This window comes from Epinephelus moara, chromosome 22, assembly GCF_006386435.1.
Source record: "Epinephelus moara isolate mb chromosome 22, YSFRI_EMoa_1.0, whole genome shotgun sequence".
NCBI lineage: Eukaryota > Metazoa > Chordata > Actinopteri > Perciformes > Serranidae > Epinephelus > Epinephelus moara.
Genome location: NC_065527.1, coordinates 30352805 through 30371280, shown reverse-complemented (window position 1 = coordinate 30371280; position 18476 = coordinate 30352805). Strand labels below are relative to the sequence as shown.

The 18476-nt window shown below is 44.8% G+C and overlaps 1 protein-coding gene across 1 annotated transcript; it reads left to right on the top strand.

The window, feature by feature from the left end:
* Nucleotides 1–942: 942 nt before the first annotated feature.
* LOC126384264 (mucin-5AC-like) lies at nt 943–9623 on the top strand. Its single transcript, XM_050035223.1, has 6 exons — nt 943–1330; nt 2726–2963; nt 3041–3537; nt 4409–4684; nt 6281–7461; nt 9045–9623. The coding sequence occupies exons 1-6, from the start codon at nt 943–945 to the stop codon at nt 9621–9623; spliced, it is 3159 nt and encodes a 1052-aa protein (XP_049891180.1).
* The last annotated feature ends 8853 nt before the right edge of the window (nt 9624–18476 follow it).

The following is an 18476-nucleotide window of genomic DNA, read 5'->3' as shown; positions in this document are numbered from 1 at the left end:
CCTACAACTGCTGCACGTACAACTACTACGACCATGAATGCAGCACCTGCTGCACCTACAACTGCTGCACGTACAACTACTACGACCATGAATGCAGCACCTACAACTGCTGCAACTACAACTGCTGCACCTGCAACAATCGCGACCACAACTGCTGCACCTACAACTACCACAACCACAACTGCTGCACCTACAAGTACCACACCCACAATGGCTGCACTTACAACTACCACACATATAAATGATGCATCAACGACTGCTGCATCTACAGCTACCACAAACACAACTGCGATACCTACAACTCCTACACTGACAACTACCGCACCTACAACTGCTGCACCAACAACTACCGCACGTACAACTGCTGCATCTACAACAACCACTACCGCAACTGCCACACTGACAACTGCTACACCGACAACTGCTACACCTACAATGATCATGACCATAACTGCTGCACCAACAACAAGAACGTCTGCACATACAACTGCTGCACAGACAACTATCACAACCACGACTGCCACACCTACAACTGCTGCACCTAAAACTAACAAAATCACGATTGCCACACCAACAACTACTGCACCTACAACTGTTGCATCTACAACAAGGACTACTGCATCTGCCACACTGACAACTGCTGCAACTACAACTACTACACCTACAACGATCATGACCATGACTGCTGCACCAACAACTATCAAAACCACAAGTGATGCACCTACAACTACCACAACCAGAATTTCTGCACCTACAACTACTGCAACTACAACTACCACAATCATGACTGCCACACCGACAACTAGTGCAGCTTCTGCAACTACAATTATTGCGACCACAACTGCTGTACTTACAACTACCACAACAATTGCACCTACAACTGCGACACCAACAACAACCACAACCACAATTGACACACCTACAACTGCTACACCTACTACTATGGGGATTATGACTGCTGCAGCTACAACTACCACAACCACAACAATCGCACCTACAACTGCTGTACCTCCAACTACTATAACCACAACTGCCGCACCTACGACTGCTGTACCTGCAACTACTATAACCACAACTGCCGCACCTACGACTGCTGCAACGAGAACTACAACTGCCATACCTACAACTGCTGTATCTACAACTACCACAAACACAATTGCCGCATCTACAACTGCTGCAACGAGAACTACAACTGCCACACCTACAACTGCTGTATCTACAATGACCACAACCACAACTGCTGCACCTACAACTACTGCACCTACAACTACCACAACCACAACAATCGCACCTACAACTGCTGTACCTGCAACTACCACAACCACAACAATCGCACCTACAACTGCTGTACCTGCAACTACTATAACCACAACTGCCGCACCTACGACTGCTGCAACGAGAACTACAACTGCCATACCTACAACTGCTGTATCTACAACGACAACTGCCGCACCTACAACTGCTGCAACGAGAACTACAACTGCCACACCTACAACTACCATAACCACAACTGTTGCACCTACAACTGCTATACCTACAACTACCATAACCACAACTGCCGCACCTTCAACTGCTGCAACGAGAAATACAACTGCCACACCTACAACCGCTGCACTTACAACTACCACAACAACAACTGTTGCACCTACAACTGCTGCTCCAACAACTTCAACAACCACGACAATCGCACCTACAACTGCTGTACCTGCAACTACTATAACCACAACTGCCGCATCTACGACTGCTGCAACGAGAACTACAACTGCCACACCTACAACTGCTGCACCTACAACTACCACAACAACAACTGTCGCACCTACAACTGCTGCTCCAACAACTTCCACAACCACAACTGCCACACCTACAACTGCTGCACCAGCAACTACTGCACCTGCGACTGCCAAAACCACAACACCTACAACTGCTGCAACTACAACCAGAACTGCTGCACTTTCAACTGCTGCAGCTTCAACTACCACAACCACACCTGCTGTACCTACAACTACCACGACCACAACTGACGCACCTACTTCTGCTGCAACTATAACTTCTGCACGTACAACAATTGCGGCCACAACTGCTGCACCTATGACTACCTCAACCACGACTGCTGCACCTACAACTGCTACACCTACAACTATGGGGACTATGACTGCTGCACCCACAACTACCACAACAACAACAACAACAATCGCACCTACAACTGCTGTACCTGCAACTACTATAACCACAACTGCCGCACCTACAACTGCTGCAACGAGAACTACAACTGCCATACCTACAACTGCTGTACCTACAACTGCCACAACCACAACTACCACAACCATAACTGTTGCACCTACAACTGCTGTACCTACAACTACCATAACCACAATTGCCGCACCTTCAACTGCCGCAACAAAAACTACAACTGCCACACCTACAACTGCTGCAACTACAACTGCTGCACCGACAACTGTTGCACCTACAACTGCTGCTCCAACAATTTCCACAACCACAACTGCCACACCTACAACTGCTGCACCAGCAACTACTGCACCTACAACTGCCAAAACCACAGCGGCCACACCTACAACTGCTGCAACTACAACCACAACTGCTGCACTTTCAACTGCTGCAGCTTCAACTACAACAACCACACCTGCTGCACCTACAACTACCACGACCACAACTGACGCACCAAAGAGTTCTGCCCAAACAACTATCACACTAACAACTTCTGCACCCACAACTGCTGCACCTACAACTACCACAACCACGACTGCCACACCTACAACTGCTGCACCTACAACTACCACAACCACAACTGCCACACCTACAACTGCTGCACCTACAACTACCACAATCACGATTGCCACACCGACAACTGCTGCAACTCCTACACCTACAACTATGGCGACCACAACTGCTGCACTTACAACTACCACAACCACAACCACAACAATCACACTTACAACTGGTACGCTAACAACTACCATAACCACAACTGACACACCTAAAACTGTTGCACCTACAACTACCACAACCATAACTGCCACAGCTACAACTGCTGCACCTACAACTACCAAAATCATGATTGCCACACCGACAACTGCTGCAACTACAACTGCTGCACGTACAACGATCGTGGCCACAACTGCTGCACCTACGACTACCCCAACCACAACTGCTGCACCTACAACTGCTGCACCTACAACTATGGGGACCACGACTGCTGCACCTACAACTACCACAACAACAACAGTCGCACCTACAACTCCGGTACCTACAACTACTATAACCACAACTGCCGGACCTACAACTGCTGCAATGAGAACTACAACTGCCACACCTACAACTGCCGTACCTACAACTACCGCAACCACAACTGCCACACCTACAACTACCAAAATCATGATTGCCACACCGACAACTGCTGCAACTACAACTGCCGCACGTACAACAATCGTGGCCACAACTGCTGCACCTACGACTACCCCAACCACAACTGCTGCACCTACAACTGCTGCACCTACAACTATGGGGACCATGACTGCTGCACCTACAACTACCACAACAACAACAACAACAACAACAATCGCACGTACAACTGCTGTACCTACAACTACCGCAATCACAACTGCCACACCTACAACTACCATTACCACAACTCCAACACCTACAACTGCTGCAACAAGAACTACAACTGTCAGACCTACAACTGCTGCAACTACAACTACCACAACCACAATTGCTGCACCTACAACTGCTGTACCTGCAACTACCATAACCACAACTGCTGCTCCTACAACTGCTGCAACGAGAACTACAACTGCTGTACCTACAACTGCCACAACCACAACTGCCGCACCTTCAATTGCTGCAACGAGAACTACAACTGTCAGACCTACAACTGCGGCAACTAAAACTACCACAACCACAATTGCTGCACCTACAACTGCTGTACCTACAACTACCATAACCACAACTGCCGCACCTTCAACTGCTGCAACTACAACTGCTTCACCTAGAACAATGACAACCATAACCGCTGCACCTACAACTACCACAACAACAGTCGCACTTACAACTGCTGCTCCAACAACTTCCACATCCACAACTGCCGCACCTACAACTGCTGCAACGACAACTACAACTGCTGCACTTTCAACTGCTGCAGCTTCAACTACCACAACCACACCTGCTGCACCTACAACTACCACGACCACAACTGACGCACCAAAGAGTGCTGCCCAAAGAACTATCACGCTAACAACTTCTGCACCTACAACTGCTGCACCTACAACTACCATAACCACAACTGCGGCACCCACAACTGCTGCACCAACAACTGCTGCACCTACAACTGCTGCACCTACAATTGTTGCACCAATAACTCCCACAACCACAACTGACACACCTACAACAGCCGCACCTACAACTGTTGCACATACAACTACCACAACCACTACTGCCGCACCTACAACTGTTGCAACGAGAACTACAACTGCCACACCTACAACTGCTGCAACTACAACTGCTACACCTACAACAACCACAATCACGTCTGCCACACTGACAACTGCTGCAACTACAACTGCTTCACCTAAAACAATGACGACCATAACTGCTGCACCTACAACTACCACAACAACAACTGTCACACCTACAACTGCTGCATCAACAACTTCCACAACCACAACTGCTGCAAGCACAACAATTGCAACCACAATTGCTGCACCTACAACTAGCCCAACCACAACTGCCGCACCTACAAGTGCTGCACCTACATCTACCATAACCACAACTGCTGCACTTTCAACTGCTGCAGCTTCAACTACCACAACCACACCTGCTACAACTACGACTGCTGCAACTACAACTGCTTCACCTTCAACAATCCCGACCACAACTACTGCACCTACAACTACCATAACCACAACTGCTGCACTCACAACTGCTGTACCAACAACTGCTGCACCTACAACTGAAGCACCTACAACTACCACAACCATGACTGCCACACCGACAACTGCTACAACTACTTCTGCCACAACCACAACTGTCACACCTACAACTGCTGCACCTACAACTTCCATTACCACAACTGCCGCACCCACATCTGCTGCACCTACAAGTGCTACAACTACAACTGCCAAAACCACAACTGTTACACCTAAAACTGCTGCGCCAACAACTACCACAATCACAAATGACACACCTACAACTGCTGCACCTACAACTACCATAACCACAACAGCCGCAACTACAACTGCTACACCTCAAACAATCACCACCACAACTGCTGCATCTACAACGACCATGACCACAACTGACGCACCAACAAGTGCTGCCCAAACAACTATCACACTAACAACTTCCGCATCTACAACTGCTGCACCTACAACTACCATAACCACAACTGCCAAACCGACAACTGCTGCACCAACAACTGCTTCACCTACAACTGCTGCACCAACAACTGTTTCACCTACAACTGCTGCACCTACAACTACCATAACCACAACTGCTGCACTTTCAACTGCTGCAGTTTCAACTACCACAACCACACCTGCTACAACTATGACTGCTGCAACTATAACTACCATAACCACAGCTGCTGCACCCACAACTGCTGCACCTATAACTACCACAACCATGACCGCCACACCGACAACTGCTACAACTACTTCTGCCACATCCACAACTGTTGCACCTACAACTGCTGCACCTACAACTTCCATTACCACAACTGCCGCACCCACATCTGCTGCACCTACAACTGCTACAACTACAACTGTTACAACCACAACTGTTGCACCCAAAACTGCTGCTCCAACAACTACGCTAACCACAACAGCCGCAACTACAACTGCTACACCTCAAACAATCATCACCACAACTGCTGCACCTACAACGACCACGACCACAACTGACGCACCAACAAGTGCTACCCAAACAACTATCACACTAACAACTTCTGCACCCACAACTGCTGCACCAACAACTGCTGCACCTACAACTGCTACAGCTTCAACTACCACAACCACACCTGCTACAACTACGACTGCTGCAACTACAACTGCTTCACCTTCAACAATCCCGACCACAACTGCTGCAACTACAACTGCTTCACCTTCAACAATCCCGACCACAACTGCTGCACCTACAACTGCAGCACATACAACAATTGCATCCACAACTGCTGCACCTTCATGGACCACAACCACAACAGCAGCACTTACAACTGCTGCACCTTCAACTACCACACCCACACCTGCTGCAACTTCAACTGCTGCACCTACCACTACCACAACCACGACTGCCACACCAACAACTGCTACAACTACTTCTGCCACAACCACAACTGTTGCACCTACAACTGCTGCACCTACAACTTCCATTACCACAACTGCCGCACCCACATCTGCTGCACCTACGACTATTACAACTACAACTGCCACAACCACAACTGTTGCACCTACAACTGCTGCTCCAACAACTACCACAACCACAACTGACACACCTACAACTGCTGCACCTACAACTACCCTAACCACAACAGTCGCAACTACAACTGCTACACCTCAAACAATCACCACCACAACTGCTGCACCTACAACGACCACGACCACAACTGACGCACCCACAACTGCTGCACCTACAACTACCACAACTACGACTGCCACACCGACAACTGCTACAACTACTTCTGCCACAACCACAACTTTCGCACCTACAACTGCTGCACCTACAACTTCCATTACCACAACTGCCGCACCCACATCTGCTGCACCTACGACTATTACAACTACAACTGCCACAACCACAACCGTTGCACCTACAACTGCTGCTCCAACAACGACCACGACCACAACAGTCGCACCAACAACTGTTGCACCTACAACTACCACAACCACGACTGCCACACCGACAACTGGTGCAACTACTACTGCCACAGCCACAACTGTCGCACCTACAACTACCATAACCACCACTGCCGCACTCACAAATGCTGCACCAACAATTGCTGCACCTACAACTACCATAACCACAACAGCCACACCTACGACTGCTGCAATTGCAACTGCTACACCTCAAACAATCACGACCACAACTGCTGCTCCTATAACTACCACAACCACAACTATTGCACCGACAACTGCAGCACCAACAACAATCGCATCCACAACTGTCGCACATACATCTACCACAACCGCAACTGCTGCACTTGCAACTACCACAACCACGACTGCCACACCGACGACTGCTACAACCAGAACTGCCACAACCACAACTGTCACACCTACAACTGCTGGACCAACAACTACCATAACCACAACAGCTGCACCTACAACTGCTGCAACTACAACTGCTACAACTCAGACAATTACAACCACAACTAATGCACCTACAACTGCAGAACCTACAACAATTGCATCCACAACTGCTGCACCTTCATCAACCACAACCACAACTACAGTACTTACAACTGCCATAACCACAACTGCCACAACCACAACTGTTGCACCTACAACTGCTGGACCAAAAACTAGCACAACCACAACTGACGCACCTACAACTACTGCACCTACAACTACCACAACCACAACAGCTGCACCTACAACTGCTGCACCTACAACTGCAGCACATACAACAATTGCATCCACAACTGCTGCACCTTCATGGACCACAACCACAACAGCAGCACTTACAACTGCTGCACCTTCAACTACCACACCCACACCTGCTGCAACTTCAACTGCTGCACCTACCACTACCACAACCACAACTGCCACACCAACAACTGCTACAACTACTTCTGCCACAACCACAACTGTTGCACCTACAACTGCTGCACCTACAACTACAATAACCACAACTGCTGCAAGCACAACTGCGGCACCAACAACTGCTGCACATACAACTGTTGCACCTACAACTGCTGCACCAACAACTACCACAACCACAACTGACACACCTACAACTGCTGCACCTACAACTACCACAACCACAACAGCTGCACCTTTAACTGCTGCAATTACAACTGCTACACCTCAAACAATCACGACCGCAACTGCTTCACCTACAACTACCACAATCACAACTGTTGTACCGACAACTGCAGCACCTACAACAATTACATCCACAACTGCTGCACCTTCATCGACTACAACCACAACAACAGCACTTACAACTGCTGCACCTTCAACTACCACACCCACACCTGCTGCGACTTCAACTGCTGCACCTACAACTGCTGCACTGACAGCTACCACAACCACAACTGTCGCACCCACAACTGCTGCATCGCCAACTACCACAACCGACGCACCTACAACTGCTGCACCAACAAATGCTGTCTCAACAACTACCATACCAACAACTGCTGCACCCACAACTACCACAACTGCACCTAGAAGTGCTTCATCTACAACAATCGAGACCACAACTGTTGCATCCACAACTACCACACCTACAACTGCTGCACCTACAACTGGTACACGTACAACAATCACGCCCACAACTGCTGCACCTACAACTACCACAGCCACAACTGCCTCAACAACTTCTGCATCTGCAACTGCTGCACCTACAACAATCGCAATCAGAACTGCTGCATCCACAACGATGACAACCACAACTACAGCACCTAAAACTACTGCACCTACAACAATTGCACCTACAGGTACCACACCCACACTTGATGCACCTACAACTACCACAACAACAATTGCAGCAATTGCTGCTCAAACAAGTACCACACCAACAACTGCTGCACCTATAACTACTGCACAAGCAACTGCTGCTCCTTCAACTGCTGCTCCTACAACAATCCCATCCACAACTGCTGCACCTACAATTACCACAAACACAACTGCTGCATCTACAGCCACCACAACTGTTGCACCAACAACTGCTGCACCTAAAACAATCTGGACCACCACTGACGCGTCTACAACTACTACAACTGCTGCACTCACAACTACCACAGCTACAATAATCACACCCACAACTACTCCACTTACAACTGCCGCGACAACAGGTGCTGCCCTAACAAATAGCGCACCTACAACAGCTACAAGTACAACTGCCGCACCCACAACTGCCTCCCTTGCAAATATTTTGTTTACAACTCCTGCCACAACAACTGCAGCACCAACCACTGGTGCACCTACACCTATCGCACCTACAACTGTTACAATTATCATGACCACAACTGCTGCACCTACAACTACCACAACAACTGCTGCACCTATAACTGCCACACTCACAACTGCTACACCACCAACTGTCACATCAACAACTGCTGTCCCAACCACTACCACACCAGCAACTACTTTCCCAACAAGTACCACACCAGTAACTGCTGTGCCTGCAACCATTGCACCCACAACTGCTGTACCTACAACTACCACACTCATAACTTCTGCACCTACAACTGCCATACCAACAACTGCTGCCCCAACAAGTACCACAGTAACAACTTCAGTGCCTGCAAACATCGCACCTACAAGTGCTGCACCTACAACTGTTGCACACACAACGGCCTCACCTACAACTGCCACACCAGCCACAACTACCTTATTCACACCTGCCACACCTACTACTATTTCACTGACAACCACTGCCCCTACAAATGAAGCACCAACAACTATCACACCCACAACTGTGATACCAACAATAATTGCAACTACTGCAAGTACAGCCGCTGCCCCAACAATTACTGCACCAACAACTGCAGCACCTGTAACAGGAACACCTCTAACTGCTGCACCTTCAACTATGGCAACAACAACTGCTGCACTGACTTCTCTTTCATTGACAACTGCAGCACCAACAACTGCTGCACCTACAACTCCCACAACAACACCTGCTGCCCCTACAACTACTAGACCAACAACTACTGCACCTAGAACTGCTCCAACTACCACACCCACAACTGCTGCTCCAACAACCGTCACACCTACAACTGTCACAACTACAACTTCTGTGGCTACAACAACAACTGCAGCAATTACTGCCAAACCTACAACTATGGCAACAGCATCTGCTGCAACTACAAGTGCTGCACCAACAAATGTTGCAGGAACAACTGTGGCAATAACTGTTGCTTTTAAAACTGTTGCCCCTACAACTACTCCATCAACAACTGTGGCACCCAGGACAGCTATTACTGTCACATCAATGGCTGATGTAGTTACAACAAGTGTTGAACCCACAGCTGTGGCAACTACTGCTACACCCTTAACTGCTATATGGACAACTGCTGCAACTACAACTACGACTGCCACACCCACAACTGCCACAACCACCTCAACAACAGTTGCAGCAACAACTGCTGAACCTACAACTGTCGCAAGAGCAACTGCTGCAACTACAACTATTGCACCAACAACTGCTGCACCATCAACTGTGATATCAACGTCAAGCGTGGCTACAACAACAGCTACTGCAACAACTGCCCCATCTGTAACTGCTGCCCCTACAACTGCCGCACCAACAACTGGTGCACCTTTGACTGCCATACCTAAAACTGCTGCCCCTACAATTACCACACCCACAACTGCTGAAGCTACATCTGCCACAACCACAACTGCTGCACCAACAATTGTTACACCTACACCAACTGACACAACTACAACATCTGTGGCTACAACAACACCTGCAGCAACAACTGCTGCACCTCCAACTCTATCAACAGCAACTGCTGCAACTAGAAGTACTGCGCAAACAACTTTTGAACAACCAGCTGTGGCAACAACAACAACTGCTACAGCTACAACTTCTGCACCTATAACTTTTGCACTTTCAATTGTCTCGTCAACAGCTTTGGGTACAACAGCAACTTCTGCAACAACTGCCACACCCACAAACACAGCTACACCAACTGCACCTGCCACTGTTGCACAAACAACAGTGGGAACGACTGCTGCACCAAAAACTGCTTTAACTACAACTGTAGCAACCACAACTACTGCTGCAGCTACAAGTACCACACTGACAACTGCTGCACCTGTGTCTATGGCAAAAACAACTGCTGGGACTAATACTGTTGAACCTACAACTGTTACACCAATGACATCTGTGGCTAAAACAACAGCTGCTGCAACCATGTCTGCACCTACAACTATGGCAACTGCTGCACAGACAACTGTTGCACCTACACCATTCACACCAACAATTGTGGTAATAACAACTGCTGCACCAACAAGCGCTGCACCTAGAACTGTAGCAACAAGTGTCGCACCAATGACAACTGTGGCTAAAACACCCACAGCTGCATCAGTAACAGCCACTGCTGCCCTATCAACAGCCATATTGCCCACAGCTGCTCCAACAATGCCCACAGTTTCAGCAGCATCAACCACAACTGCAACGAGAACTGCTGCTCCAAAGACAAGCACCGTAGCCCCAGCAGGAACCAACACTATACCAATAAAAACCCCAGATGTCCCATCAACAACTACACCTGCTCCAGCAACAACTATCACAACTGCCCCGACAGTTGTCCATGGGGCAACACCTATGATTGCCCCAGGAGGAACCTCAGCAGCCCCAGCAGTAACTACAACAGTAGCACCAGTTGTGGATGACACAGTAGCAGCAGCTACAGCAGCACCACCACCGGCAGCAGGACCAGAGCCAACAACTCCTGCCTGCTCTGCAGTCATCAACAAAACAAGTTTCCTTTTCGTCATAACAGTTACAGTACTTCATTGGCATTAAGAATTCCAGACAAGGGACTTGAACAACGAACTAAATACCACCAAAGAGTTAATACAAAGACTGACGGACCACTAGATGTAATTTATTCCACTTATTTATCATATCTGTACCTTTAGATGATTTTGAGATTGTTAATCTGAACATGCTCCACCTGTGAGTAAAATTATGTTTTTTTATGTTTAGAATTTTAGGAAATATATTTCAATCACACACTCATGACTTACACTGAATCAAACAATATTCTTCAAATTCAAACCAGCTTACATATGTGTTTTCCTCACAGCTATTATCCAGCCATGCAGTGGCCACAACATGAATAGCTGTGTAGTAATTAGTAATGTAATCAAAGAGATATTGACTCAACTATTGTGAGGCCATAGTTTGGGGATTTTTATTTGACTGAGTCTCTGTTATTAACTCCACTGGATGCAAACACCATGGCTGTTATTGCACAGGTTTATATTAAGCTATTAAAAGTATTAAAGCATACCATGGAAATCCCCTGAGTATACTTTCATTTTTATTCGTGATGCAGCATGACTCTTGTATTTTATTTTACTGCTAGTGTCATGGAAGACCATGTTGACTTGGTTTCTATTGCATGAAATGAAAATAAACATTAAGAATACACATAGGGCCTATGCCATAAAAAAAGAAAAAGATTTCTGACTAACAAATCATTTTAAGGAGCGTTAATAGCTTATAACAACAAAACATGTTGGGTTTATGAGTGAATATAAGATCAAATGTTTGCAGAAATCCAACATTTTCAGTGGAGCTACAATTCTTTTTTCTAAATTCTTTACAATTCTTAAAAATATCAAACTATGAAACAATCAAATTATCACACGTAAACACTCACTGCATGGTCTACAAATGTGAGTGATGCCAAGATTGAAAAATTGGTCGATGGTATGTCATGTTCACACCAGCCAATACTGATCCCTCTTGACATATTGCACTGCTGATTATAATATACCTCCAGTGTTGGGAGTAATGCATTACAGTAATATATTAAGGTGTATTAGCAGTAACAAAGTAATATAATATGTTACCGACAGAATTTCAGGTACTAATACATTTACAGTGTCGCGTAATGTGTTACCACCTGAAATAAACTGCTCATTGTTTTCATTTTTCATTCATCCACTCTGATCCAAACAGCTCCACTTCCCCCCGTGTGCCACCAGAAAAGAACATCCCCAAAGGTTGGTGTGCGTTGTCATGTCACTACAGACTACATAGAAGTGTGCCAGTGATTGGCACAGCTGGGTCATGCTGTACTGTTCGTTACCATGTTCAGTGTGTTTCCATTAATATAATGACGTACACCGTCTCCTGTCCTGCTTTTGCATCCTAAGGCTATCAGAAAGCAGTGGCGATAAGGAGCTGTCCGGTTTGTTTTTTTTCCTTGTCCTGGTGATCAGCACATCTGGGTGATGTTAGTATATGTTGGATGTGTTTCCATTCACATCCCCTACAACTGCAGAGCAACACCAGCACACAGTCTTGTTCTCATGCAAAACGCTGTCCGGTGCTGTTGTAACTGACCAGCACTCTGGGAAGCAGCAGGTGGGTCTTCCAGCTCCAGTGTATCGATTTGCGATCGTCATAGTGACGGACTCGCACACCAATCCATTTGTTGTGCAAACCTCAATATTTGTTTATTATGTTTCATATCATATCAAATATTGATCCATATCTCATAATTGATCAGACTTTGATCCTCTGCCTGACTCTCCCTGTGTCCAAGACTATTCATTATCATCGTTTTATCATTCGGTCTAGGCTATTAAATCATTCTATTTATTTATTTTTTTCATTTTAATACAAAGTGGTAACCACTGTATATGAATGCATGACTGGGTCAGACCTGCAGCACTGGATTTGAAATGAACTGTAATAAACTGGAGCTTCTACGATCACCTGCTGTGAAACAACATGACCCGCATCCATTTAAAATCAACATTAGTTTTTCTGAGGTCATTTTGGTGAAAGCAATGCAAAAGTAGTGAAATAAGTAATTTATTACTCTACACAGAGAGAAATATTGTAAACTGACTTATTACCTTAAAATGAAGGTAACCAGTAATATGTCATTTATTACATTTTGAGAGTAACTTGCATCCTTTTTTACAGGCATCTACCACTGTTTGCCAGGATACCTGTGGCATACCACTCTTGTTTTCGTGTCATGAGCGATTCTTAGCCACTCTGTTAGACTAACATATGGCACATAAAAAACAGTTCATTACTTCCCTCTACCACTGCCATATATCATACAATAGAGCTTGCTACTGGTATTTTGCTGCTGTGTTCAATCAACAAGTGTTGTCTAGTGCATAGACCACAGAAGGCATCTGAGTAGGGATCATATGCATTGAAACAGACATAGGCCTTTATTACTGGTGCATGAGTATTCTATTCTATTAAAGGAAGAGGGCGGGCAAGAGGGTCATTCTTGACATCGTCTCCAAAATATAAACAGTAGTAGGCATAATGCAAAGGTCAACGCTATTGTATGGGCTTGGGATCTTGCAATTGGTGCTCTTTTCTGACAATGTAAACAAATGTTGTGTAGATGATGAAGCAAGCGTATGGAACAATATTAGTATGTGAAAGCTGAGCAGTGGTGGATTGGGGGGTGGGGTAGGTAATTGTTCTTGGGCACGGTACGAATCAATCGTACCTAATATGAAAACGCCCTAAAACAATAATACATGGGAGGTGCAGTGTGTGGCTTTCCCATTTCATGCTTGAATAGACTCCAGTCTGACCAATAACCAAACCCTGAACAGGATAAACTGGCATAGACAATGGAAGGATGGATGGATGTTCTGTAAACACTGTCTCCTATTCAGTCTCCCATTATTCTGTGAGTTGTGATGAACAGACTCCAGTGAGTCAGCATCCCTCCCTGAATATTATTATAACAAATCATCTGACTGGATCTTCATGGTACTAACATTTAACCATAACAAGTTCTCAGTTTGTCAGTGCCTTGCAACATGAACCATATTGACTGTTCTAATATTACATAAAGCTCAGCTAAGTTTAGGGAACTAAGTTTTGAGGAGATTAAGGACATGGTCAGAAAACAATAACATTTTAATAATACGACCTTTATTTGCAAGAAAAAAAGCTATTTCAAAGACAACAGTTATACATGTCGTAATGCTACCCGTTGTTCGTGTTTTTTAAGTCACGAGTGACTGTTTTCTTGTTGGAAGACAAATGTGGTACAACAGTTGATCCTGCGATGTGTATGAAGTGCTTTGGTTGTATTTTGGATCTGATCTTTTGTGCTCAGTTGCATGTTGGTAAAAAGAACTGTATGTTACCAATTGTGAAAAAAACTTTAAAAATCAAATTTTGCACCAGTTCCCAAAACTTAAAAGCAAGACAAGTGCTTTACAGAGCAATTAGAATAATAACAATAATAATAATTTAAAAAACAACAACATAATAAAGTATACAGTTTTACAATACAAGACTAAAGAGAAAAAGAGATGGAAAAGGTACAATTAATTACAAAATGATTTAAAATTAAAAACAACAAAATCATCATTAAAAATAGCAAAAGAGCAGACAAGAGGTGCAAAGATAAAAAATAAACAATAGTAACATAGTAACAATAACAATAGTGCCTTTTAAAATGTTCCAAACTTCAACACATATGTTTAGGGAACTAAAGCAGGTGAAAAAGCAATATGGTATATTTCAAGTTCCCCAAAGTTAAAGGTCAGGTCTCCAAATAGAATTAGAATTAAAGGAGCTATATGTAAAAAATCTAAAGCAAACAGTCGTAAAATCCTCCTAATATGTCACAGAGACTAAGGAATAATGTTCATATAACATACTGATCTCACCGACAACAATAGTACAGATAGAATATTTGCATTTAAAAAACATTCTTACAGTCTGCAAATCATGTTTATGTTTTGAATTTGTGTTTTGGCCTGTTGTGCCACCCACCGCCGTCTACCAGTCACACAGTCAGTAGAGTCTCAGCATCAGTTACAGTTACGACTGAGCTACAGCAGCACGGCAAGCAGCATTAGCAGTGTCCCGGTACATAGCATTAGCAGCCGGCGTCTCCTCAGCTGTATCCCGGCAGCAGCGTTAGCAGTGTCCCAGTACATAGCATTAGCAGTCTCCTTAGCTGTATCCCGGCAGCAGCATTAGCAGTGTCCCAGTACATAGCATTAGCAGTCTCCTCAGCTGTATCCCGGCAGCAGCGTTAGCAGCAGAGAAGCTGGACTTGCTCGAACGGTGCGCTGGAAAACCGAAGATCAAGGACGCGGCGACGCGGCCCTGCCACGGCAGCTGCCCGTGGGCAAACAAATCAGTCTCCAGCGTGCCGCTGTCCAGCAACCTCGAATCTGTAGGGGAGCGGGGGCGGACACGACTCGCGGCAGTATTTTGAATTTGAGTGCAGTAACCGTTTTGGCCACATTCCTACATACAGCGCCTTTAATATTAGAATAGAATAGAAATTTGTCTTTGGCTCACCAAACACACGAAACAACAACACAGAAAGTGGACGCACAGTTTGTAAAACAAACAAGAGACAAGGCCATTAAAAGATTTTACACATTAACCTTTTCAGGAGAATAAGTATCTTCATCAAGTGAAAAGCTGAGCTAAAATCCACAAATAGAAACCTGGCATACCCTTTAGGATGCGCAAGTTGTTTCGTAACTGTATTAAAGCAGTGTCAGCACAGCATTAGCTGGCCAGACACATTCCATGGTTTTACACAGTATGGAGGTTATTGCAATAGGCCAGGCATCATTTGGCATACTTGCACCTGTCTGAGAATTTCCTCAGGGATGGCTCTCTCTCCATCTGCTTCTCTCTTGATCAGCTTCTTTGCATCTGTGGTGGTGGCAGGCGTATAATAATAAAGAAGTACAATCTGTAGTTTGAACAACAGACACCGAGCCGGTGAAAATGCTCAGTGGATGGCAGGACAAAGTTTTGTTACCTACAGAACTATCACTCTAAGATCTGCCCATTAATGTTTTCTTCCCTCTCATGCTTGGCTGTTATTACCAGTTACAAATTTGCCCTCCACTTTATCTTAAAATCAGTTTTTGCTTTGAAGATTTCCCTTGTTGTTTCTTTTTCCTCACACAGTAATTCCATATTACCAGTACACAAGGCAACTTTCTTTTCATTAAGACAGGTTTGCAGCTGTGTTGATGGCCTGGATTTAATATTTGGGAAACAATGTTAGCCAACTATGTCTAAAACTATCGGAAGAATAACATGTGTGATGTGATCTAGTGTCTGTGAGTTTTTTCAGCATCCTGACAGCACTGAAAGAAGAAATTCCAATCTGTCTCCTGGAAAAGGTCCCTGCGAGCTCTGTACACCTGTCAGACCACACCTGTATTTGCTTGGTGAGTGATTTCACTCTTTTCACCAAAGCTTTGTATTTGGGCAGGTTATGAATTACATTGTGGTCAGATTTCCCGAGGGGAGGTCTGCACACAGCTTTATAAGCATCGAGGATATTCCCCACGACAGTCCACATATTACTCGAGGTAAGGCAGGCATTCAGATTAATTACATGAACTAAAATCCCCAAGATTTAATACAGGTTGGTCTGCAGAGAGAGTGAGTATTGTTTTTACTATATAATGTTGTCATTGTAATTTTCTGTTATGTTTCAAAACATTGCATAAGTTTAAAACCATGTTTATTAGCAATTTTCACAAGGGTGGGGGGGGGGGAGTTAAGAACATTATTTGAGCTGTGAAAAAAGCCATACAGAAGAATAGGGTTAAAAAGGATTTTCTCTTTAGTTATTTAAAAGTAATTTCTTACAGCTTTTATGTGCAAGTTTTACTGTAATTTATTCTTCTGAGACCCAACAATTTATATTTGCCCTCAGAAGGTAACGTGACACTGAGGCCTTTATTTCAAATACCGTACATGCAGTCCTGATGTATTGTAAGAAGCACATCCTGGACTTTTTATGGGTGTGACCAAAAGACCACATCCTCTCTTTTTAAAACGCGGAGAACTGCAGCAAACACATTTTATGGCAATAAGTGATTAAAATGTTTAAAGATATAGTCTCTGTTCTTCATGAAGTTGTTTTTTTAATTATAAGGGTCTTAGCTATAGCCTATTAAGTCTTTAGAAAGTGTATGTTCATTTTAAGACTTTCAGAGTACACATTACAATTTTTTTTATTCACTACCAGAATGTGCTCACAAATTTAATTAACTGGTGCTCTGATGCTGTTGAACACGTTAAAGTTACTATACTGATATATTTTTGATGTCTTCACTCACTTTTTAAACTTCCAACCACTTTTGATGCCGTTTTTTGATGATGAGAAGTTTAAAAAGGTCAATCTCCTTTTAGTTCCACATTCTTACAATGTACTTCTGACTTGTACATGAAGTGATTAAATGCAGATTTCAATAAGGAAGTAGATCAGAAATGTCACAAAGTCCAAAGCATGTACAACATTGTCGATATTTACACCCCTGGCAGTAACAAACCCAAAGTCACAGTCACTCAGTTAATATGTTAAATGTCATGTCAGAAAAATGTTATGACATAGTGGATGTGTTGATTTTATCACTGTAATCAAAAGGTTCTTACTCACACCTTTAACCGTGACGAGAGTTACCATTACTCATACCTGCACGTTTCAATGGCTTTGTCTTCAGGCTGATGTCATCTCATGTATGTTGCTTATAAAAGAAGAAGTGAAGTCAGAGAACATCACAACTTCATTCCCTGCGGTG

Excerpts from the sequence above, each read along its gene's own strand:
- LOC126384264 (XM_050035223.1), top strand. The coding sequence starts at position 943 with ATGGGGATTATGACTGCTGCAGCTACAACTACCACAACCACAACAATC. Across the intron at positions 2,964-3,040 it reads ATCACACTTACAACTGGTAC|CTACAACTGCTGCACCTACA; the intron begins GCTAACAACTAC and ends TAACTGCCACAG. Across the intron at positions 3,538-4,408 it reads CTATGGGGACCATGACTGCT|CCGCACCTACAACTGTTGCA; the intron begins GCACCTACAACT and ends CACCTACAACAG.